The sequence below is a fragment of the Echiichthys vipera genome, assembly GCF_963691815.1.
Source record: "Echiichthys vipera genome assembly, chromosome: 14".
NCBI classification, from domain to species: Eukaryota; Metazoa; Chordata; class Actinopteri; order Perciformes; family Trachinidae; genus Echiichthys; species Echiichthys vipera.
Genome location: NC_139839.1, coordinates 12,051,828 through 12,071,178, shown reverse-complemented (window position 1 = coordinate 12,071,178; position 19,351 = coordinate 12,051,828). Strand labels below are relative to the sequence as shown.

The window sequence follows — 19,351 nt, the reverse complement described above, 5'->3', positions numbered from 1 at the left end:
AAATACATAAAGTAACAAATAAATAAATACATACATTAACAAATAATTAAATAAATACATTAATAAAAACAGTAATAAATAAATAAATGTATAAATAAATAAATAGTTACAAATAAATTAATTACTGAATAAATGTATAAATACAAACAACAAATAAATGAATTAATGTACATGTATAAATAAATAAATACTGAAATACATTAATAAATGCATGAATAAATTAAAAAGAATAAATATATGCATAAATTAATAAATAAATGCATAAATAAGTGTAATATAAATGATTGCATTACATTTATTTCTACGTTATTGTTCACCTTCATTTTTTTTAGCTCTGCATTTCTGTAGACATGTTAATGAGCCAGAAGGTTCCATTTATTCATGTAATTGTTGAAGTATTTATTCAATTATTTGTTTTTATTTATTTATTCCTATATGTACTTATACATTTATTTCTTGAGACTGGAGTCATGTTTAGTCCCCCATAGTATGAAAAACATGACAAAATTGTACTCTATTAAAGAAAATAATCTTGTTGTGATATATCACCCCTTAATAATCTATTTCTAAATTAATCTCAATGAATAACCTGGTATTTATTTTTTATACATTGCTTTTGTGTATGAATTAAATATGCAGACATGCTCAAACAAATACAATCACTACAAGTTATTACAGCTCATGGTTCTGAGTTTGCATGGTTCATGTTATGTGCAGTGATGGAAGAAATATTCTATATCTGTTATCTAGCAGCAGCTCACTTTTTTCTGATGTGAGATGGAGCTAAGACAACCTTTATTATAGACACACACTGGGGAAATTTAGTGAAACAAAACCAAGTGGAGACACCGGGATTTAACCCAGGAACTCAACCCAGGAACTCATACATGTAAAGCACGCTCTCTAACATCAATTACAACACCTGATACTAATAATCTAGTTATATAATGTTGGGCAGCACAAACAGTACAACAGTGTAGCCAATATTAATGTTCAGGTACCATAAGTGACCAAAAAATGATTATGTAAGACTGGTTGTGTGTTATTGTTTAATATCTCAGTTTGGATGTGGGGATTGTTTTTTATGGATTTAATTTTTCTTCAAAGTCAAACAAACAAAACGTTCTAGAGCCAAGAAAACCTTTAATGGGTAGAAACAGAATTGAGTGGCAGAGGTCAGTGCTTTTAACAAAATCTCATAAATAAACCAATCACAGGGAGGCATTGACAAATCCATGAAAAAAATCCATGACCAGCATAACAATGGTTTCTGGCAGACGCTGTGATGGATGCTGTGGGGTGTCCATCAGACTGGGGTGCTTCAGAGCTCCTAGCGCGGGAACACGTTGACTGAACCGTCAGGTAAACGACAATCCCTGTGAGTATGATAACAGCTGCGGCTTCTTCGTTTGACCTTTTAACCTCTGAGAGAGGACATTCCAGCGCGCATGATCTCATCCACCAACAAGATGTTGCTGGCGATGACCGTGCTGCAAAGGAAAAAACAGCCAAATAAGAGATTGATAAGGAGACAATTCGTTAGGAGTTATATTATTTGAGTGGTCTGGTGCGGTTTAGAAACGTGCAATCTCACCATGAATGAAGAAGCTGTTTCTTTACGCTGTAATTATCCCAAACGCCTGCTTCTTCTGCCACCATGGGCTCCCCTGAAGAACAACGGGATTTAAGTTAAAAACAAGATTGTGACAGAACAGCATAAGAACCAAACCAGGTATTTGGTGGCTAAATATATTTTTTCTATAATAGAGAGTGTGTGTGTGTGTGTGTGTGTCTCAGAGATATGAAATAAACTATGTTGGGATGGAAGATTTTGGCCATAATGCCCAGCCCTAATTTAACCCAGATTAAATAGAAAGAACATCAAACTTCAGACTCTTATGCTGCTGATATTCTGACGTAGAGTCCTCAAAATATATTGCGAAACATAATCTTCTAATAACAGAGCGCTGTGGTTCTGACCTGTGCTGAGGTCCACTCCAACTAGCTGACCAGACTCTTTGTACTCTGTCTGCAACTTCAGCAGGGTCTCCTGTGGGTCGTAGCCAGAGTTCTGGGCCAAAACCTACAAAGGAAGATGCATAAATTAAATAAACAGGTACATACAGCATGGATCATAACGGAATACAAATCACTTTAAACACTTTTCTTGCAATATGAAGCTTTGGTAGGAGGACCAGAGATATAATCAATAGCGTAACGCCAAAACAGGACATTTCTATAATGCATGAAGAAGCACTGAAAGTCTGGTGAGAAAGTAAAATCCTTCACCTTGGGGATGACGAGGAGAGCATCTGCAAACGCTTGGACTCCCAGCTGGGCTCTACCTTTCACATTTGGCTTGTGTTTCACCAGAGCATCGGCCACAGCCACCTCGAATGCACCTGCGCCGGAAACTACACTACCTGAATAGAAAAAGGGGAAAAGAATATTTAAGACAAGAACACGGTGTTTATCACTAAATTAATCACAAACGCTGGGGAGTTTGTTCTGATCAGCTAATACATGTAGGAGAGACTGAAACGCTCCTAACGCAGAGGAAAAGACCAGAGTCACTGTAGCACAGACATTAAAGGCCAGGAAGAGCCATGTTAGCGTCCCTGGGTGTTCGCTGTGCAAATGAGATCAACACAATTTACAAAATAATAAACAGATAAACTGACAACAACTCTAGTTGTTTATTTTGAGAAAATCAAGATAAGAATCATTACAATAAAGACAAGTGACTGGAGCCAACTTGCCCTAAAGGAAGTTTCCGGAATTTCCTAAACTCTGGTAATCAGAGCTCAACAAAAACAGTTTCTAGGTTGCCATCAGCAACGATTGAGTAAATGGCAAACAATTCTAGGCTTTTGGTTGGCATCAGGGGCAACCACACAAAACGTGCAACCCAAAATTTTATTTTAAAATATGTTTGTTGCATTAGTCATTTTAGTCAGTAAAATATTTCTGTTACAGTCAGAACTGTACCCTAACAACGTTGCAAAGGACCAGATAAACCCGAACGCAAAACAAAAAGGGAATTTCTTTTTTTTTTTTATGTCACATTTTTTAAATAATTACGGTGATGTTTAGCGTTTATTACTCAACACAAAGTGACTAAAAATGGCGACCATATTTCAGTGGTTCCCAGCCTGGAAATAATTTTTTTTTAATGAGTGCTGAGCCCTGCTGAAGTGGGTCCTAAGACCTTTGACATATAGTTCGCTTATGTAACATTTATGTGATGACAATTTGAAGGGGCTTTACAGAGTCGTTTAAACAGGAGACCCCGTAATTGCATGGAATTGCAATTTTAGAAATGGCAAGTGTAAAAAGTAGAAACATAACAGTTAATGTGTGATAAACCATGAAATGTATTCAAGCTGAATGCAGAAAGAGGATCATTCAATTAGTAACATTGAACACAACATTTTGAACTGCTCCCTAGTGGCAAAAAAAGAAATGAATCACTATGGCTACAAGTTTGCGGCAACAAATCATATCTTTATAACACTAATAACACAAAGTCAAATGACAAACAGTATTAATTTAAAGGTCTTTAGTGTCTTACCATCTTCTATGGCGTTTTTGACTGCCCGCAAACCATCCCTTACTGCGTCTTTGATCTGTGTGAGGGTGTGTTTGTTGGGTCCCTTCACCAGAAGGGTGACTGAGCGAGGGTTTCCACACTTCTCGATGAAGGTGTACTTCTCCTCTCCCTGCAAATGGGACCAGGGTGATTAACAACTGTTCCTCAACATCTCAAGACTGAAAAAATAAATAAATACAAAAATACAACCAGAAAAATACTCACGAGTGTGTGTTCATAAACCAACCCAGCGTAGCCCAAGCACTCAGGTGTTAGGTCATCAATTGAATTCATGGCAATGCCACCACAAGCGAGGGTGAGCCTGGAGAGGGAACAACACACTGTATGTTTACATCAGTTCTTTGATGAGAGACGAGAGAGATCATAAATAAAGATGCATTGCAATTCTCCCACGAAAGATTGTCTTGAAATTTAAAATAAAATTAAAAGAAAAAAGACGTGTCTGTTTGTTCTGATCAGCTAATACATGTAGGAGAGACTGTAACACTCCTAATGCAGAGGAAAAGACCAGGAGTCACTGTAGCACAGACATTAAAGGCCAGGGAGAGCCATGTTAGCGCCCCTGGGTGTTCGCTGTGCAAATGAGACCAGCCGCCTTTTTTAAGTTACTCTCTTACCTCTCCATATTCCTCCTCTTTGCCCTGCGCAGGGCTACAATGCCTTCCTTGGCGAGGGCATCCAGGGAGAACGGATCAATACCCTGCATTATACAGAGACAACATGAAACTTCCATTCACCATCATCGATTCGAGACAATAGTCACTGTGTATTTATGTCAGCTTCAGCAATATTACATTTATTCTGATCCGTTGAATACATGTAGGGGAGAAGGGGACTCCCCTAATGCAGAGGTACAGATCAGATTTACTTTGGCACAGATGAAAAGAGACCAGGGGGAGCTACGTTAGCATCCTTGGGTGTTCTCTGTGCACTGTGATCAGGCCTTCATTTTTACTTAAATGTGATGATAATCATACAATCTATAGTTATAAAAGTTAAAAAACCTTAAACAATATGCAAGTTGCCCTTTGTCTTACTGAATATAATTACTGATAGCGTCTTTAAGTAGCAAAAACCTGATTACAACAATACAGCATGAATCATCTTGGCGCATACCTTCTGATTAATGACGACGAAGCCCTTCTCTCCATCGGCACAGACTTTGTTCTTAAAGCTGATGATTTTCTGCACGCGATCCTCAATGAACTTCCTTTCTGCAGCCACAAGCTTCTCCCTCTCCTCTGCACTCTTGTAGAAGAAGCCAGAGTTGACCTCAGTCTTTTCATACTCCAAAGAGACGTTGCAGGTCAGCACGTAGGCATCCTCCACCCTCTTCTTCATGTCGGGGTGTCGTGCACCGTGGTCCAACACCAAACCTCTGATCAGCCTGAGAAAGGAAAAACAAACAACAACTCTTAGGTTCTGGGACCCCTGATACTCCCTGTGCTACCATCTCTCTTCAGTTTGAATAAGAACTCACTGTGTGTCGCAGTCGGTCTTGTGCTTCATCTCCATGATTTCCACCATGTACAGGTCAATGGGCTCGTTAGGTTTATTGATGGCGAGCACGGCATCTACGACAGCCTGCAGACAAACACGCCAAGCATAAGAAAAATGATGACAGGAAATAATCAGCTCACTGACATTGGACTGTCAGAGAAAAGACATCACTTATGATCTACTAGAGTATCAAAAACCGAGGAAATGATTTGGTTCTGTAAGGTCAATTATTGACCTTACAGAATTGTTGTTGACCTCTGTTCCCTTATACCTCACCTCAGTGAGCAGGTCTGCCAGCTCTGCGTAGACCTTGGTCCTGAGGGAGGTGCGTGCTACGTTGATAAGGGTCTCTCTGTCCATTTCCCGAGTCACCTTCACCTCCTCAAGAACAGCCAAAGCTTTCTCTTTCGCCGCCTCAAAGCCCTCAGCAACGATTCTTGGATGAAGACCCTGCAGCACGAAATCAAAAGAAGGTTATGGAGGGAAAATATATCCAATTTAAAATACTGGACATGCATCATGAAGAGCTCCATAACAGCAACAACAAAACAGACTCTGGGTGGGTAAGAAGACATGCCTGTGACTGTAGAGCTGTGAAATATCAAATACCTCTGACACGTAGAGGTCAGCTTGCTTCAGCAGTTCACCGATGATGAGGACATTCGAGGTGGTTCCGTCTCCTGTGATGTCATCCTGCGCCGTGGCAACCTTCGCAATGAGTGATGCTGTCGGGTGCTGAATTTGCTGCACGGTGCAAAAATTTAAAAAAGTAAGTTATCATAAAAAAAATCACTTAACTGTTAAGACAAAAACCATACAACTAACAGTGACTTTTGATATCGTCTATCACAACAGAAATATAGATTGGTCAATATATCCAATAATAAATTATTACTGTCTGTAGCTAATTTTGATTTTAAAAAATGAAAAAAAAAAAGTGAACGTATGGAATCGTGAGTTGAGTATCGGTACATCCCTAGTTGGCACATAGATAAAGATATTTACACAGGCTGAAATGACACCCACATAAAATAGGGGTGTGGTCGCTTCAAAGATGGAGAAGGAACAACAAAAGGACAAAACAGTTGCACAGAATCAGTGTAATGTCACAGCTCAGCACTTCCTTACCATCTCGTGTAACAAGACGTTGCCATCTTTGGTCAGCTTTATGTCTCCTGCACCAGAAACCAGCCTGCGGATCCAAGACAGGCAGGTGAAGGGTTAATTCAGGTTAACTGAGCCATGCACGAGCTGGTTCACTGCCGGCTCAGTCAGTAAAAGTTAGTTTTCAGTCAGTTCACATGTGCAGAACATGTTCACTGACTGACAGAGATGCAGTAACGTTGTCTGTTAATCTGAGTAAACTTCCTGAAATAATTTCTGAACTACCGTTAACTCGGTCACCGATGATCAGGTCATTCATTAGTTCGTTAATCCACATATTTGAAGGGTTTATCATAAGGCACTTTGAGATTTTAATCATAACTGAACACAATGAATGGATTCAGACGGTCTCAGCGTTAATCAGCTAGCCGGCTGATGCTAGCATGCTAATGTTATGACGATGACTGGGCAGGGCAACGTGCGCAGAGAAACCCCGTTATCCGTGTGTCCAGTTGAGGCCTTAAACGCACCGAAATTATGATTTAGTATTTAAGGATGACAGTTACACACGGATGATTACTCCACGAGTTCAAATAAATTCATAATGAGGTGTCGGCGGTACTATAAAGAGTGTACCGGTTAAGCTAGCGTTAGCTTAGCACGCACGCTGCACAAAGGGCTCCGGCAGCACTCACATTTTCATGGTGCCTTTCGGTCCCAGGTTACTCTTCAGCACATCCTGGAGCCCCCGCGCCGCGCTGATGTTAACCGCCAGGGCGGCCTGGGCCCGGGCCACCTCTGCTTTGGGGTTCAGAGCTTTCACGGCAGACATGGCGAAGCAGCTCAACCAGCGTAGGAAAAGTAAAAAAGTACCGCTGGAAGGGAGTTCGCTCTGCTCGGCCGCTCTGGAAAGAGAGTCGGCTTCCAGAAGGCTCCAACACGTGTTCTCGTGCTGCCTTTACGGAACAAGTCCAGGCTCGGACATTACGCCTTTCCAAAAAGCTGCACCTCCTCCGTCCAGATTTGCCCCAAATTGTGTTTGTGCCTAGTTATTTTTTTACAGAGATAAAATGAACGCACTAACATGAACTGCTCAATTTGTCAAATGCATCTTGAAGATTCATGCCATTTTTTTTCACTCTTGTATATTTTGGCAAGTCACCTGTACATGTATTTCTCAATATATTCTCAATATATTGATTCTGAATTTCCCTTACATATGAAAACAAATCTTATCCTTCTACCAAATCAAACCAATACTATATTATACATTTGATAATATTACTTGCAAAATTTAATTTACATAATTCACTATTTTCAATCCACTGACCATTATTCTTAGTTTACGAAGTCAATTTTTGATTCTAGAAACAAAAGCTATTAAAACCCGTAGTCTGTGTATCCTATATAATATTTTTACAAACTAATTCATAATTTCTGGCTATATTCTGATCCTCTGGCATTTCTGATTTTGTATGTGTTTTATGTTTACCACGCTGTTTGATAGTCGATAAATAAATAAAAGATAAAAAGAAATAGTGGGATAGGAGGGGAACAAGAGACATGAAATATATTCCATTTTTATTTATTTTGTTCCCCTGCTATGCCACTATAGTTGTATTATACACAACGTTTCGCTTTCACTCAGCATCAACTAGAAAACACACATTTTGCAATAGTCATTTATCGCATTATCGGAGCGCTCACTGTGCGCTTAATGCGATGGTGAGATTTCCGACATACACTGAAGGTAGCACCAGTCACACCCTGGAGAGGAAGCGCCGATTGTGCGTGTGACGTCACTACGCGAGTGTCTTATATGGAAATGATCATACTCAACAAATACACGATACAAGAAGTCCAAAACTCATTTTTTACAATTTTATCAGAAGTTTAATTCCATATGTACAACTGCTCTTATTAAATCACTGCAATTCACATTTATCACATTGTGACATTACTCCTGCTGTCTAACATCAGAATACTTCACTTCATTACAGATGATTGACTGTATCGCAGGCTTGGTTAATAAACCCACTATGTACCTGTATATCTACAATCTGACCATTTAAAAAACGCATTAATCTCAGTTAGCGCACACAATCATCCTGTTGGCATTAAGTGCTTGATAGATCAAAACAGTCTTCAGCAGTTCATAGGTAATGATTAGCTCTGCAGAAATCATAAACAGTTTCTAATCATTTGAATAATATTGTCCCCCTCTCCACGGCTGGAAGAGCCAGAAGTGTTGTGATGTTAACGTTAGAAAAGAGTCTTGAGATGTGGTCAGTTTAACAGAGGAGACACAAACTGGAGAAATTACTTCTTCAGTGGATTCAGCACAACTCAACAGGACATTCACTGTTCTGTCTCACACTTTAATTTATGTGCATCTTCACAACAGTGTTGTGTATCCTTCCATCCAAACAAATTAGTGGTACACACCATAATCTGGATCAAAGCCATGTAAACATTAAGTCACACTTCCTGCATGAGTGCATAGTATTCCTGTTTTTCAAACTGACCATCACCTGTAACAGTTAAGGAAGCGTATCCAACTTATAGTGGTACTCTGGAGGCAGTTACTTTTGTTTGATTTGTTATCAATGCTAGTGCAACAGGGTGTATGAGTCAAAACCTTTAGACATTTTCAGCCCCTGTGGCCAGCACTAGAACTGCTAAATGTTTGATCTCTTCCTGGTATCACCACACTCACACATTATGTTTTTATACCATTAAAAAAATAAGACAAGGCTCTTTAATCTGACTCTTTAAAAGATAGAGACAGTGAAGAGGGGGTCATGTCAAATTATATTTGGTCTACACAAAGCGCATTAATGGATCAGTAACAGTAATTGCTATCAACGGATATTGTCTTGATGACAAATCCTTTTAACCGCATCATCTGATATAAGACATTCTAGGCTCACACAGAAAAGCGGAGTAAAGAAATAAAGAAGGAAAGAAAAGAAAGAAAAACTGAAACAACGTGTTGATGTTATGCAGATTTCCCCGGCAGTGCACACTCTGGTGGTTGGCTCTCCACAGATCAGTGCGGCAGCTGCGGCAACTGTTGAGAGGTTCCTCCGGTGTTGGTGGTTACTTCAAGGGCGAAGTCTTCATGGGAATCATTATTCTAGATTCCATGTGCTGAATAAGAGGGACTGTGGGGAAGAAACAAAGGTGGTTAAGCCTAGTCCACACACACATGGGTGCTTTTGTAAACATAACTACAACTGTTTGGTAGAAAATGTGATATCAAAAACGTGATATCAATGAGAATTTATTTCTGATCATGACATCAAGCCATGGCAAATACATGCAGAATTACATGTAAAAAATAAACGTCAACTTTGTGTAACATTTAAACTCCAGTTATGTATTTTTAAAGTTTGCTGGAAATGATTTATATATGTTGGAGAACACTACGTTTTGATCCTTGTAAGTTATGTTCATTTTGTACTCAAGTGCTTAATAAAACAAGAAAATACTCAGTAGTATACCATGAGGTTATTTCATACAGACTTTTTATCTACTGAATAAGCAGAAAACATGCTGTATCGTGATGTATATCATAATCAAAATATGACATGAGCCATATCAGGATAGATATCGCCCAGCCCAAATCATCATGATCACGTTCCTCTCATGGTTGATGTTTGATGGTATTCGGGTCAGAAAAGGTAAAGAGAACTTACCTGTGTAATAAACAACCTCATCCCAGCCGTCATGCTGCCAGGCTGAATTTCTGGTGTCTTCTCTGGACTGAAGGTCTTTGTAAGCTGAAAGACAGAGGGGAAAAAAAGGATATATCTTTATTTTACATTATTTCTTACAGTTAAGAAGAAATGCTGACTTCTGGAACTTTTGTATTAAGTTATATTAATCAATTTCCTGACCTAAAACATGTGTTAGATGTTTCCTGATTGATACATTGATATGTATAATCTAATAAGTAATAATGTATAATGTATAATCAATTATTTAAACTTGGTAAATCTGCTCACCCCATAAGTGGTGAACCGTGTACAGACTTCCAATCTGTGAGAAAAAGCCCCCCACCGCCTCTTGGTTCTGCTGGCGAAACTCAATTGCACGCGCCCTGCAGAGCGCCAAAGAGTTACGTTACAAACAAACAAACAAAAAAACACGAACAGATTGTAATTAAAGGGTTGTATTGATTAAACCATCAGTGCAAACTTGGTTGTTAGGTTTTAAAGTTCAATTGAAACTGACATTCACAAAAATCACAATAATTTCTTTCAAATCAAAACATCAAATGTTGAACCTCAGTATTGTTTAAAGCACGTATGCTTTTATTACAGCATAAGGCACATTTCCCAGTCACCATTATCAATTACCTGGTAAATAGATAAATTATGCTTGAAATTTACAAACATGTGTGATATATCTTTGGTCATGCGTAGGAGTCATGCATAGATTGTGTAGCCAAAAAGTACCGTTGACTCATATTCATCTGCTACAATCTGTAAAACCAATAAAATAGCAGTGAGGGAATTTTAAATGGTACATAATAATGGTAGCTCCACAATTACAGCAACATTGAGAGAAAGCTCATGAGCTTCTCAGACTATCAACATGAATAACATTAATGACTTCAAGTTAAAAAAATGGAGAAAGATTAAGAAAGTAATGCCTCACCAGTAATTTCCCCACTCGATCATCGTCCCCGGCTGAAAAAAGAATGTGAAGTGGAAAATACGTTGTCTGACTGTTCACTACAGCAGCAGAAAAAAACATATTTATGCATAATGGCAGGAAGCTGGTAGATTTTCTATGGAGTTACCCTGAGTTGGTATGATCGGAGCTCATAGATGTTGGGTCCTGGACGAGGAACAGGTTCGTTCCAGAAACTGAACTCCAGCAGCAGCTGGTTCCTACGAGACAGCAACATCTTTCCCCTCTCTGTCCTGTAGTCCGTAAACTCCTACAGCAACGACAAACAACAGCAACACGTTACTCAGTAGGGGTGTCACCATTCTCCAAATCCACCATTCAATCTATCACGTTGTGATTCACATAGATCAACAGATCGTTATGTGCCTAAGTTCTTCTTTATAATGCTAACTACATGGTATCTAGTGTGATATGACCATATTTTGGGAATGTACCACACTAAAGGACTAATGGTCAAATTTTAAAATTTATCACCCATCATGCTTTTGATTTTGATGATTGAAACTGAAAGCTCATTTCAATTGGTTTTCGATTTAGCATTGAAATTATGACATCTCTATTACTCAGTAAATTTGTGTCAGCCCACCAACTCCCAAATATACATCCGTAAAAATAATAACCTCTGGTCCGAAAGCAGATTAGACAATAAAGTCAGTTTAGATGGGCTGGAACATCACACATGAAGATGGTGCAACATGGTCTGTGGATCTAATTTGAGGGTGCGCTGCCAGAAACGGTGACCTTAAGGTAACCAACTGCCAGTAAACTGAACTAATTTGAGCACCCGTTACCTTATTCTGCCTGAGTTTGTTCATGACTTCGGTGAGAGCCGGGTATCCTCCCCGATATCTCCACAGATGAACTAGAATAGAAGGAGCAGAAGGGCCAAAAATAATGCAGCTCTGGAATATATTTTGGTGTGTCTGTATTTCTTTGGACAAGGTATTGTTTGACATTATTTAACTCTCCAGACCACCTGTGATCTGAGCATGATGACATCCAGTGAATCAACCATGGATCTCAATGTTATTAAGTTGTTCTTCGTGTAGAAAAGCATTTACTCTGCTACACATAGTACAGTATCAGCTAAACCTGAGCAGTACCAAAATCCCCACAGATGAAGAAGAACTGAATAAAGAAATCAATTTTACATGATTAAACAAACAAGAGGCAACTCTCTCAGAGAGTAAGGACACGAGGTTTCCAGAGTGAAACAAAATCTCTCAGGGCCTCAGCGATATCCTTCCCCAGTGCACACACTGTGAAGACGTTTTATTCAGGATTCAGGATTTAGGATTATCTTCACTATACTGTCCTGTAACATTAGAGGCCAATTACAACTAAATATTTGACAAACGTCACCACAAGGACAAAATGGACAGCGGCCAGGAAGAGTTTAATACAGTCACGGCTTTAATTAACTTAAATATAAAAGCTGTCAAAGTGCCAGTTTGTGTCACTGGGGTGGAAATAAAATCTGTCTGTCTCTACATCCTTAAAGTCAAACATCCCCATCAGCAGCAGCAAACAAAGAAAGAAAAAGTATACTTTGAGGTGTATACATTTTCAAGGAAGAATATTCTGACTGGTTCCTGCCATGCATTTCAACTTAATTGATTTCATTTTTAAAACTTCATTAATTAAACATTGAAAAAGGCTCATCACAGTTCCCCTGAGTCCAAGGGCACATTTATAAACTGCTTGTTTTGTACCACCATCTATTCAAAGTACATAAATTTAAATTTACAATGATACAGAATAGAAAGAGGCAACAAATCCTCATATTTAAAAAGCTTTTGCTTTTAATTTGGGATTATTTATTGTTGTCTATTCATTAACTGTTGATTATTCAACTGATCCTTCGAGCACTACTATCTTGTCTGTTTTTTAATTCACATGTTCTCTCTTAAAAAGGGAGATTATGTTTTATTTAGCCAACCTTTTGAACAATCTATCAATTAATCAGTCAGTTAAATGCCTTTTAGAAGAAGGTTTATCACTTGCACGTGTGTACGGCGACCTTCAGACATGGAGCTCACCTGCCTGATCCTGCTCTCCGTACCATGTGTTCCAGGTGCCCACAAGTTCACAAGGGTATTCAGGGTTAGCGTGAATGGAAGGCAAGACGTCCGCACTGGGGATACACACACGCAAATATGTCAGAAATACACAGTTAACGTAACCAGCCACTTGACAAGGAATCTGAATAATGTCAATTACGGGACAGGGACTTCTTACCAAAGGTCATTGTAAGCATCAAGGCACTCTGGCTTCACATTGTGAACTGTAAAGAAACAGCAGGAGGAAAACATTTTTAAATCCATCTTAGAACAATAGAACGCACGCACGCACGCACGCACACGCACACACACACACAATGTACCACCACAACATTCGCAACAAGTCACAATTAATACATACACTGTATTTTGTACAGATTATTGTCTTCCTTCTTGGCGAGCAGATGAGAGTGAGCGTCTTTTCGGGGGTCAACCTTTCTAACAAACAGGGACTTGAACCAGCTGTCTTCACGGATACCTGAGAGGCTCCTGAGGCGAAAGAAGACACAAAATTTGGATACAACCAGCGCTTCTTCTGCTACACAATGAAGAAATAAGTCACTAACGACAACAGATAAGCTTAGCTGACCACCTAGTGCATCATACAATTATGCTGCCTGTACTCTTCTGTAATTCTGTAAGTCTCCAAAGTACGTAATGGTTTTAGATGATGATGGTTTTCAAACTGTAAAGTGTCAGTTTCTTCTGTTCTGTGGAACAAACGAACGAAGATCTGCCACAAATGTTCAAGTTTGAAAGCAAACACGTCTTAATTTCACAAACAAGTTTATTTTCCAGCTGAAAATAAACACAGGTTCATGTTAAAACCCCAATATTTAGCAACATATTGTTGTGGACTTTAAAACCTTTCTTATGATTTTATTAATATCTTACTAAAATATATTTTGTATTAGTCAATGATTGATGCATCAGAAAAAACCAAGAATCTTGACGAGGAAATAAAAATGTGTAATTAAATTCATAAGTTCAAAGAAATATGGAAATATAAGGTGATAAACAGTAAATACAGCAACAAAGCAAACCTGTGACATGTAACATTTTGTTTCTGCATTTTCAATCTCAGAAAATTGATTTGTTTTCTGTTTATTTTTTTTGAGATTATTTTTCTTTTGACTGATTGACCTGAATTTAATTATGCCAATAATCTGAATGAAAGAAGGGTAGTCATAATAAGTCTTTTTAGTCTACACAACATGTTATGTAACTTGATTATTAGCAAGCTTTAGTTAAGCTTTTAAAGATTTGACTGTATCTGTGAATTAAGATTAGTTTGTCTTGTGTGTATATATAGGTGGTTGGTTCGTTTAATCCGTCCTGTTCTCCTTTTTATTTTATTTATTTATCATTATTTACATTTTTTAATTCTTATTCATGTCTCCATTCATTGAGCTCTGTTTGTTTTGTATGTATGTATGTGTATATGTTTGTGTATATATATTTACTGTAGATGTATAATCTTCCATCTTAAAGTATATTGTCGAGCGCCAAGCCTCTTGTGGGTTTTCTGGGTTTCCTTTGCATGTTTCTGTTTTTTACTGAATGTCCTAACTGTAATCTTCAACATGTGCGAAATCAAATAAAACAAAACTTTCGTTAAATTGATGCTTGATGCTGTGGACTGAAATTAAAACAAAACGTTGTACACTTTGTAAATCTTTTTAGACTCATTCATGTAAATAAACTCCAGCTCAGAGGCCAGCAAACAGAGAAGCTGTAAATACTGCACATAACCAGAGGATTAGTTCAGAGGGACTTAAGCAGCCGTACCACATGAGTAGGAATTAGTTTTCTGATAATAAACTCCATTTAAAAGTGCCCACACGCACATTTATCATAAAGCACTGCTCTGACAGTCTGTCAGCTCACACAAACACAAGTTTAAGTTACACGGTACATGAAAAACGGTCACATTTGAGCTCATTTCTTTATCATCACCGCAGTTTCCGTTGTAAACACTAACATGACAGCTTGGTTCAGGAGGCACACCTGCCGCTGCTGATCAAAACAAGTCAGTGCAACAGTGCAGATTCATTTCATTGTGACCTTGAAGTTTGTGACTGACAGAAACTAAAGTTTGACTGTGTGTTATTTCTGCACACGGGGACTATTACGGCTTCGCACACAGCCGTGAAGTAGGAAACAGCAAACACAAGTTCCCAACTCCGTAACGCGGGGAGGTTAATAATTAGCATTAGCACAAAGTTAGCATAACGATCTCTGAGTTCCAAACGTAGCCTACGTCACTACGTCAGCGTTAGCTTAGCCACCTAGCCTAACGGACTTTGTCATTGGTGTCAAACTCTACATCAGCTTTAAACTATTTTTAAGTAGCGTTTCTTCATCTGCGCTGACTCATAACTTTAGCAAAAGTCTAACCTTACGACAACCGTGACATGTCCGTTCGTCTGAAGCCCGTTTTTCGTCTGTTTAAGGCCTTTGCCCACTCTCTGAAGGACGCGGGCCGCCATCTTTCCTCTGATAACCGTCACCAGACCAGCTGGATTTGGAGCAGCGAACAAGATCTAAGTCTCAACAAATAAATAAATAATAAATACACAAATAAGAAATGAATCAAAACATGCATACATTAAAAAATGCTGTAAGAAATAATGTATAAATAAATGTGTAAATAAATAAATAAATAGAGTTATAAATAAATAAATAAATAGAGTAATAAATAAATGTATGAATAAATAAATAGAGTAATAAATAAATATATGAATAAATAAATAGAGTAATAAATAAATGTATAAATAAATAAATAGAGTAATAAATAAATGTATAAATAAATAGAGTAATAAATAAATGTATAAATAATAGAGTAATAAATAAATGTATAAATAAATAAATAGAGTAATAAATAAATGTATAAATAAATAGAGTAATAAATAAATGTATAAATAAATAGAGTAATAAATAAATGTATAAATAAATAAATAGAGTAATAAATAAATGTATAAATAAATAGAGTAATAAATAAATGTATAAATAAATAAATAGAGTAATACATAAATGTATGAACAAATGTAACCTCCCACCTCATCATCAGGACACAGAGATACAGAAATAATTAAATTTAATTAAATAAATAAAATGTAGAAATAAATGTGAAGCATTTATTATTTTATTTATTAATTCATGCATTTATTTATTTATTTGTTTATTTTTCTATTTATTTTGAAAGTGTCAGACCAGTTGGAGGTTGGGTTTTTTATTTAATTCTAACTTGGTATTCATTTCAAATGAGAAAAAAAACTATATTACATCTCTTATTAATTCTAAGTTATTAAGAGAGATAAAAACATACTGAAATATAAAAAATACTCAAAAAAAACAAGCGGAAAAGCAAAGAAGAAACACAATAAAAAATTTAAAAAGTGTCAAGAGTTGTTAAAAATCTGAAAATAAATTGATGCAAAATCTGCCCCAACTGTGAGCACTTTTAAAGGTTATCACTTATCTTTTCATGTGCTTATAGCTGAGCTCTTGAGCTCTAAATCATTTATTTATTCTATTTTACATCTATTTTATTTTTACTTTTTATTCTTCTTTGCTCCTGCTTTTAACTGTGTGTGTGTGTGTGTGTGTGTGTGTGTGTGTGTGTGTGTGTGTTTTTATGCTTCTTTTAAAAATGTTTTGTCTTTAAGTAAAGCACATTGAGCTGTGGGGTATGAGATGTGCTATATAGATAAAGATGCCTTGCCTTGTAGGTTTTTTTTGTTGCTAAAGTGTCTTCATATATGCAACACCATTTCTTCTTGATTACTGTAATGTGAGATTTTACTTTGGCAAATGTAATTATGTATCTCCACAGTTGGAGGTTTCATGCTATGTTAAAGAGGCTCCGTGTTCACATGATCAGCCAGAATCAGATAACGTTGCATGGTCAATTTGATGACCATGGGGACCTAATGATAGGGTGTACATGGAGTGGTTAAACTTACAGCACCTTGATGAGACACTTCTATTTTACTTCTACTCCTAATTCTGTGGTCTAAACAACTTACAAAGGCCTCAGAGGACCACCAACGAAAACAATGACCCAAATAGTTCCATTTTCATTCAGTTACTATTTGCTTTCTGATCAAATTTATCAAACGCAGTGATAGTTAGTAGTAATGAAAAAGAGCATCCTGTGTTTTCAATGTTATTAAATTAAATAGAGCAGATTTTCTGACTGCATAATACAAATAGTAATGTCAGGTAAAGAATGTACAAATGATTGATATTGATTTAAAAATGACTCTACATATGCACCTTACACCGCGTCAAATAAGTGGCAATATTTGATTTGTTGTTCCAAACACAGATCTTCTGCCTGACAGTAAACAAATAAAAGCACCATGCATACGTTTGTGAATAACACCACGTGTTGTCATTATGATTTTATTATAAATTTCTCAGAAATGTGTCTTGAATTCAAAACTACCGGAGCAGGTACCAAAGATATACATTTCTGCCTTGTTTATACATTTATATTTACATGAACACCTAAAACAGAAATCTAATTGCAGAGTGACATTGACGGTAACATTGCTGCACACGGCAGTTTTCTATCATGAAGTGGGAGTTTGTGCTGGTGTGGAATCAGCTCCACTGGAGGCAGCCGAGATGTTGAGCTCCTGCAGTTTTTCTGACAGAGTCGTGTCCTCTCCCAGGCTGAGTGGAAGGTCACTCAGAGGCTCCAAAAACTCACTTCCTTCAACGCTCTTTCCCGTCAGCGGGTCGACCACCCGACCGACTTTATACACGATCTCAGTCAGTTCATGCTTCACGTGTTTGGACCTGGGCTCGGGCAGGGCCTTGAGAAGGACGATATCTCCCACAGTGCACTGTCGCAAAGCATCATGGGCAAAGTAGGTCTTCCTCTTGTTGTAATACTATAGGGAAGAAACGACAAATTAAGAATTGTTCAAATACCCAGTAAATCAGTAATCAAGCTGAAAGTGAGTAACATTATAATGTACGAAATTTAGTTGATGTACTACATGTCAGTTGAGGGAGATCATTAATTATTTGTGTATAATTTCAATTGCTGTCAAAATGATTAAAAAAAGTGGGGAAATGATGATGATCTTGGCTACTGCTGCAAAATTATTTATCATGATTTCAACAACTTATTGGTGTGACTCATCAAATAATGGCAAATGCAAATCACAAGTTACTAAAGCCCAACAGCTAACTTAGTATAGAAGTATGTTTTCATTTTATAAATATAACACAAAGTTTAGCAAGAAACTGGTCACATTTGTAAAGCTGAAAACAACAACTCTTAAATGTTAAAACAGCAAAAAAGGTGCAATGTTTATCTCTTCATCATCATAAAATGATGGGGTGAGACACAGGAGTAGTAACAGTGTTATTAACAGTAATGGTAGCTAACGTAGCTGGTGGTTGTTGGGGAACTGGATATCACCTCTCATTCCCCATTAGTAAGTAATAAATAAATATATTTATACCGTTTCCCAATATTATTATTTAGGTAAAGTTATTTTGCAGCTGCTTGCATTATATGCACTTATACAAGTTTGGCATATTCGGCTGATGGGAGGACTGAAAACAAACCAATCTATGAGCAGTCTGTACTCAGACTAGCAGAGTTTTATTCACCCCGAGTATGAGCTCTTGTAGACTGAATCATTTTAAACACTAATTTGTTTAAACAATAATGCTTCTTCAGGGTGTATGGGTTGTGCAATGAGGAGAATGAACAGTGTTAAAGAGGTTCACCTTGAGCAGGTAGGGGTCCAGCACCAGCCTTGTGACTCTCACTTTGGCAGTCTTGTACATCTTGGTCCCTACTACTTTGCCGATGATCCATTTGGCATGGACGGATGCATGCTTGACCGACATCCTGGAGAGCTGTATTCAACCCTGCAGTACAGAAACAATCACCGTCACGTTTCAGATCAGAGCAGGATGAGTGTAATAACAGGGGCTACGTGTTTAGCACGCTAGCTAGCGTTAACTTTAACGTCACAACCGCATTCATTCACAAGCGGAATCACAAACTACACCGACTTAATTTGACATTAATATAGTTTAACTCTGAAGGTGGGGTGTAAACAAACAACTCACCAAAACTATAATAATGTTGAATAATTTCAGAAGGTCAGAAATGCTTCAGAGAGCGATGCTTCATGCTGCTCCGGTCGGCTTGTTTTGATGACGTCAGCTACGGCTAGTGACGAGGGACAGAACTAGCGTATACGCATAACCAGAAACCTGATTTTATTGTTTTTATTTCTTACTTTAACTCCACACTAAAGTATTACACCAACTGCAAAGCTGTGAACCAAAGCCATTTGTAATGAATTTGGTCTGTAATGATTTATGTACTTCAATGTTTTATATATGC

At 37.6% G+C, this 19,351-nt stretch overlaps 3 protein-coding genes across 3 annotated transcripts; all 3 read right to left on the bottom strand.

Moving 5' to 3' along the window:
- Positions 1 to 1,123: 1,123 nt before the first annotated feature.
- cct6a (chaperonin containing TCP1, subunit 6A (zeta 1)) lies at positions 1,124 to 7,142 on the bottom strand. The gene is made up of 13 exons (XM_083926755.1): positions 6,910 to 7,142; positions 6,239 to 6,302; positions 5,720 to 5,854; positions 5,387 to 5,560; positions 5,091 to 5,194; positions 4,727 to 4,997; positions 4,228 to 4,310; positions 3,815 to 3,911; positions 3,572 to 3,719; positions 2,290 to 2,423; positions 1,981 to 2,083; positions 1,595 to 1,667; positions 1,124 to 1,490 (listed from the first exon to the last, which is right to left on the bottom strand). The coding sequence occupies exons 1-13, from the start codon at positions 7,044 to 7,046 to the stop codon at positions 1,418 to 1,420; spliced, it is 1,596 nt and encodes a 531-aa protein (XP_083782881.1). The 5' UTR covers positions 7,047 to 7,142; the 3' UTR covers positions 1,124 to 1,417.
- Positions 7,143 to 8,092: 950 nt separating this feature from the next.
- LOC310957075 (protein NipSnap homolog 2-like) lies at positions 8,093 to 15,476 on the bottom strand. The gene is made up of 10 exons (XM_083927503.1): positions 15,370 to 15,476; positions 13,334 to 13,461; positions 13,151 to 13,196; positions 12,952 to 13,046; positions 11,704 to 11,774; positions 11,022 to 11,162; positions 10,877 to 10,908; positions 10,222 to 10,316; positions 9,913 to 9,996; positions 8,093 to 9,378 (listed from the first exon to the last, which is right to left on the bottom strand). Exons 1-10 carry the CDS (start codon positions 15,459 to 15,461, stop codon positions 9,314 to 9,316), a joined length of 849 nt encoding a protein of 282 aa, XP_083783629.1. The 5' UTR covers positions 15,462 to 15,476; the 3' UTR covers positions 8,093 to 9,313.
- A 1,935-nt stretch (positions 15,477 to 17,411) lies between these two features.
- mrps17 (mitochondrial ribosomal protein S17) lies at positions 17,412 to 19,157 on the bottom strand. The gene is made up of 3 exons (XM_083926840.1): positions 19,072 to 19,157; positions 18,724 to 18,867; positions 17,412 to 17,873 (listed from the first exon to the last, which is right to left on the bottom strand). Exons 2-3 carry the CDS (start codon positions 18,844 to 18,846, stop codon positions 17,550 to 17,552), a joined length of 447 nt encoding a protein of 148 aa, XP_083782966.1. The 5' UTR covers positions 18,847 to 18,867; positions 19,072 to 19,157; the 3' UTR covers positions 17,412 to 17,549.
- Between the last annotated feature and the right edge of the window lie 194 nt (positions 19,158 to 19,351).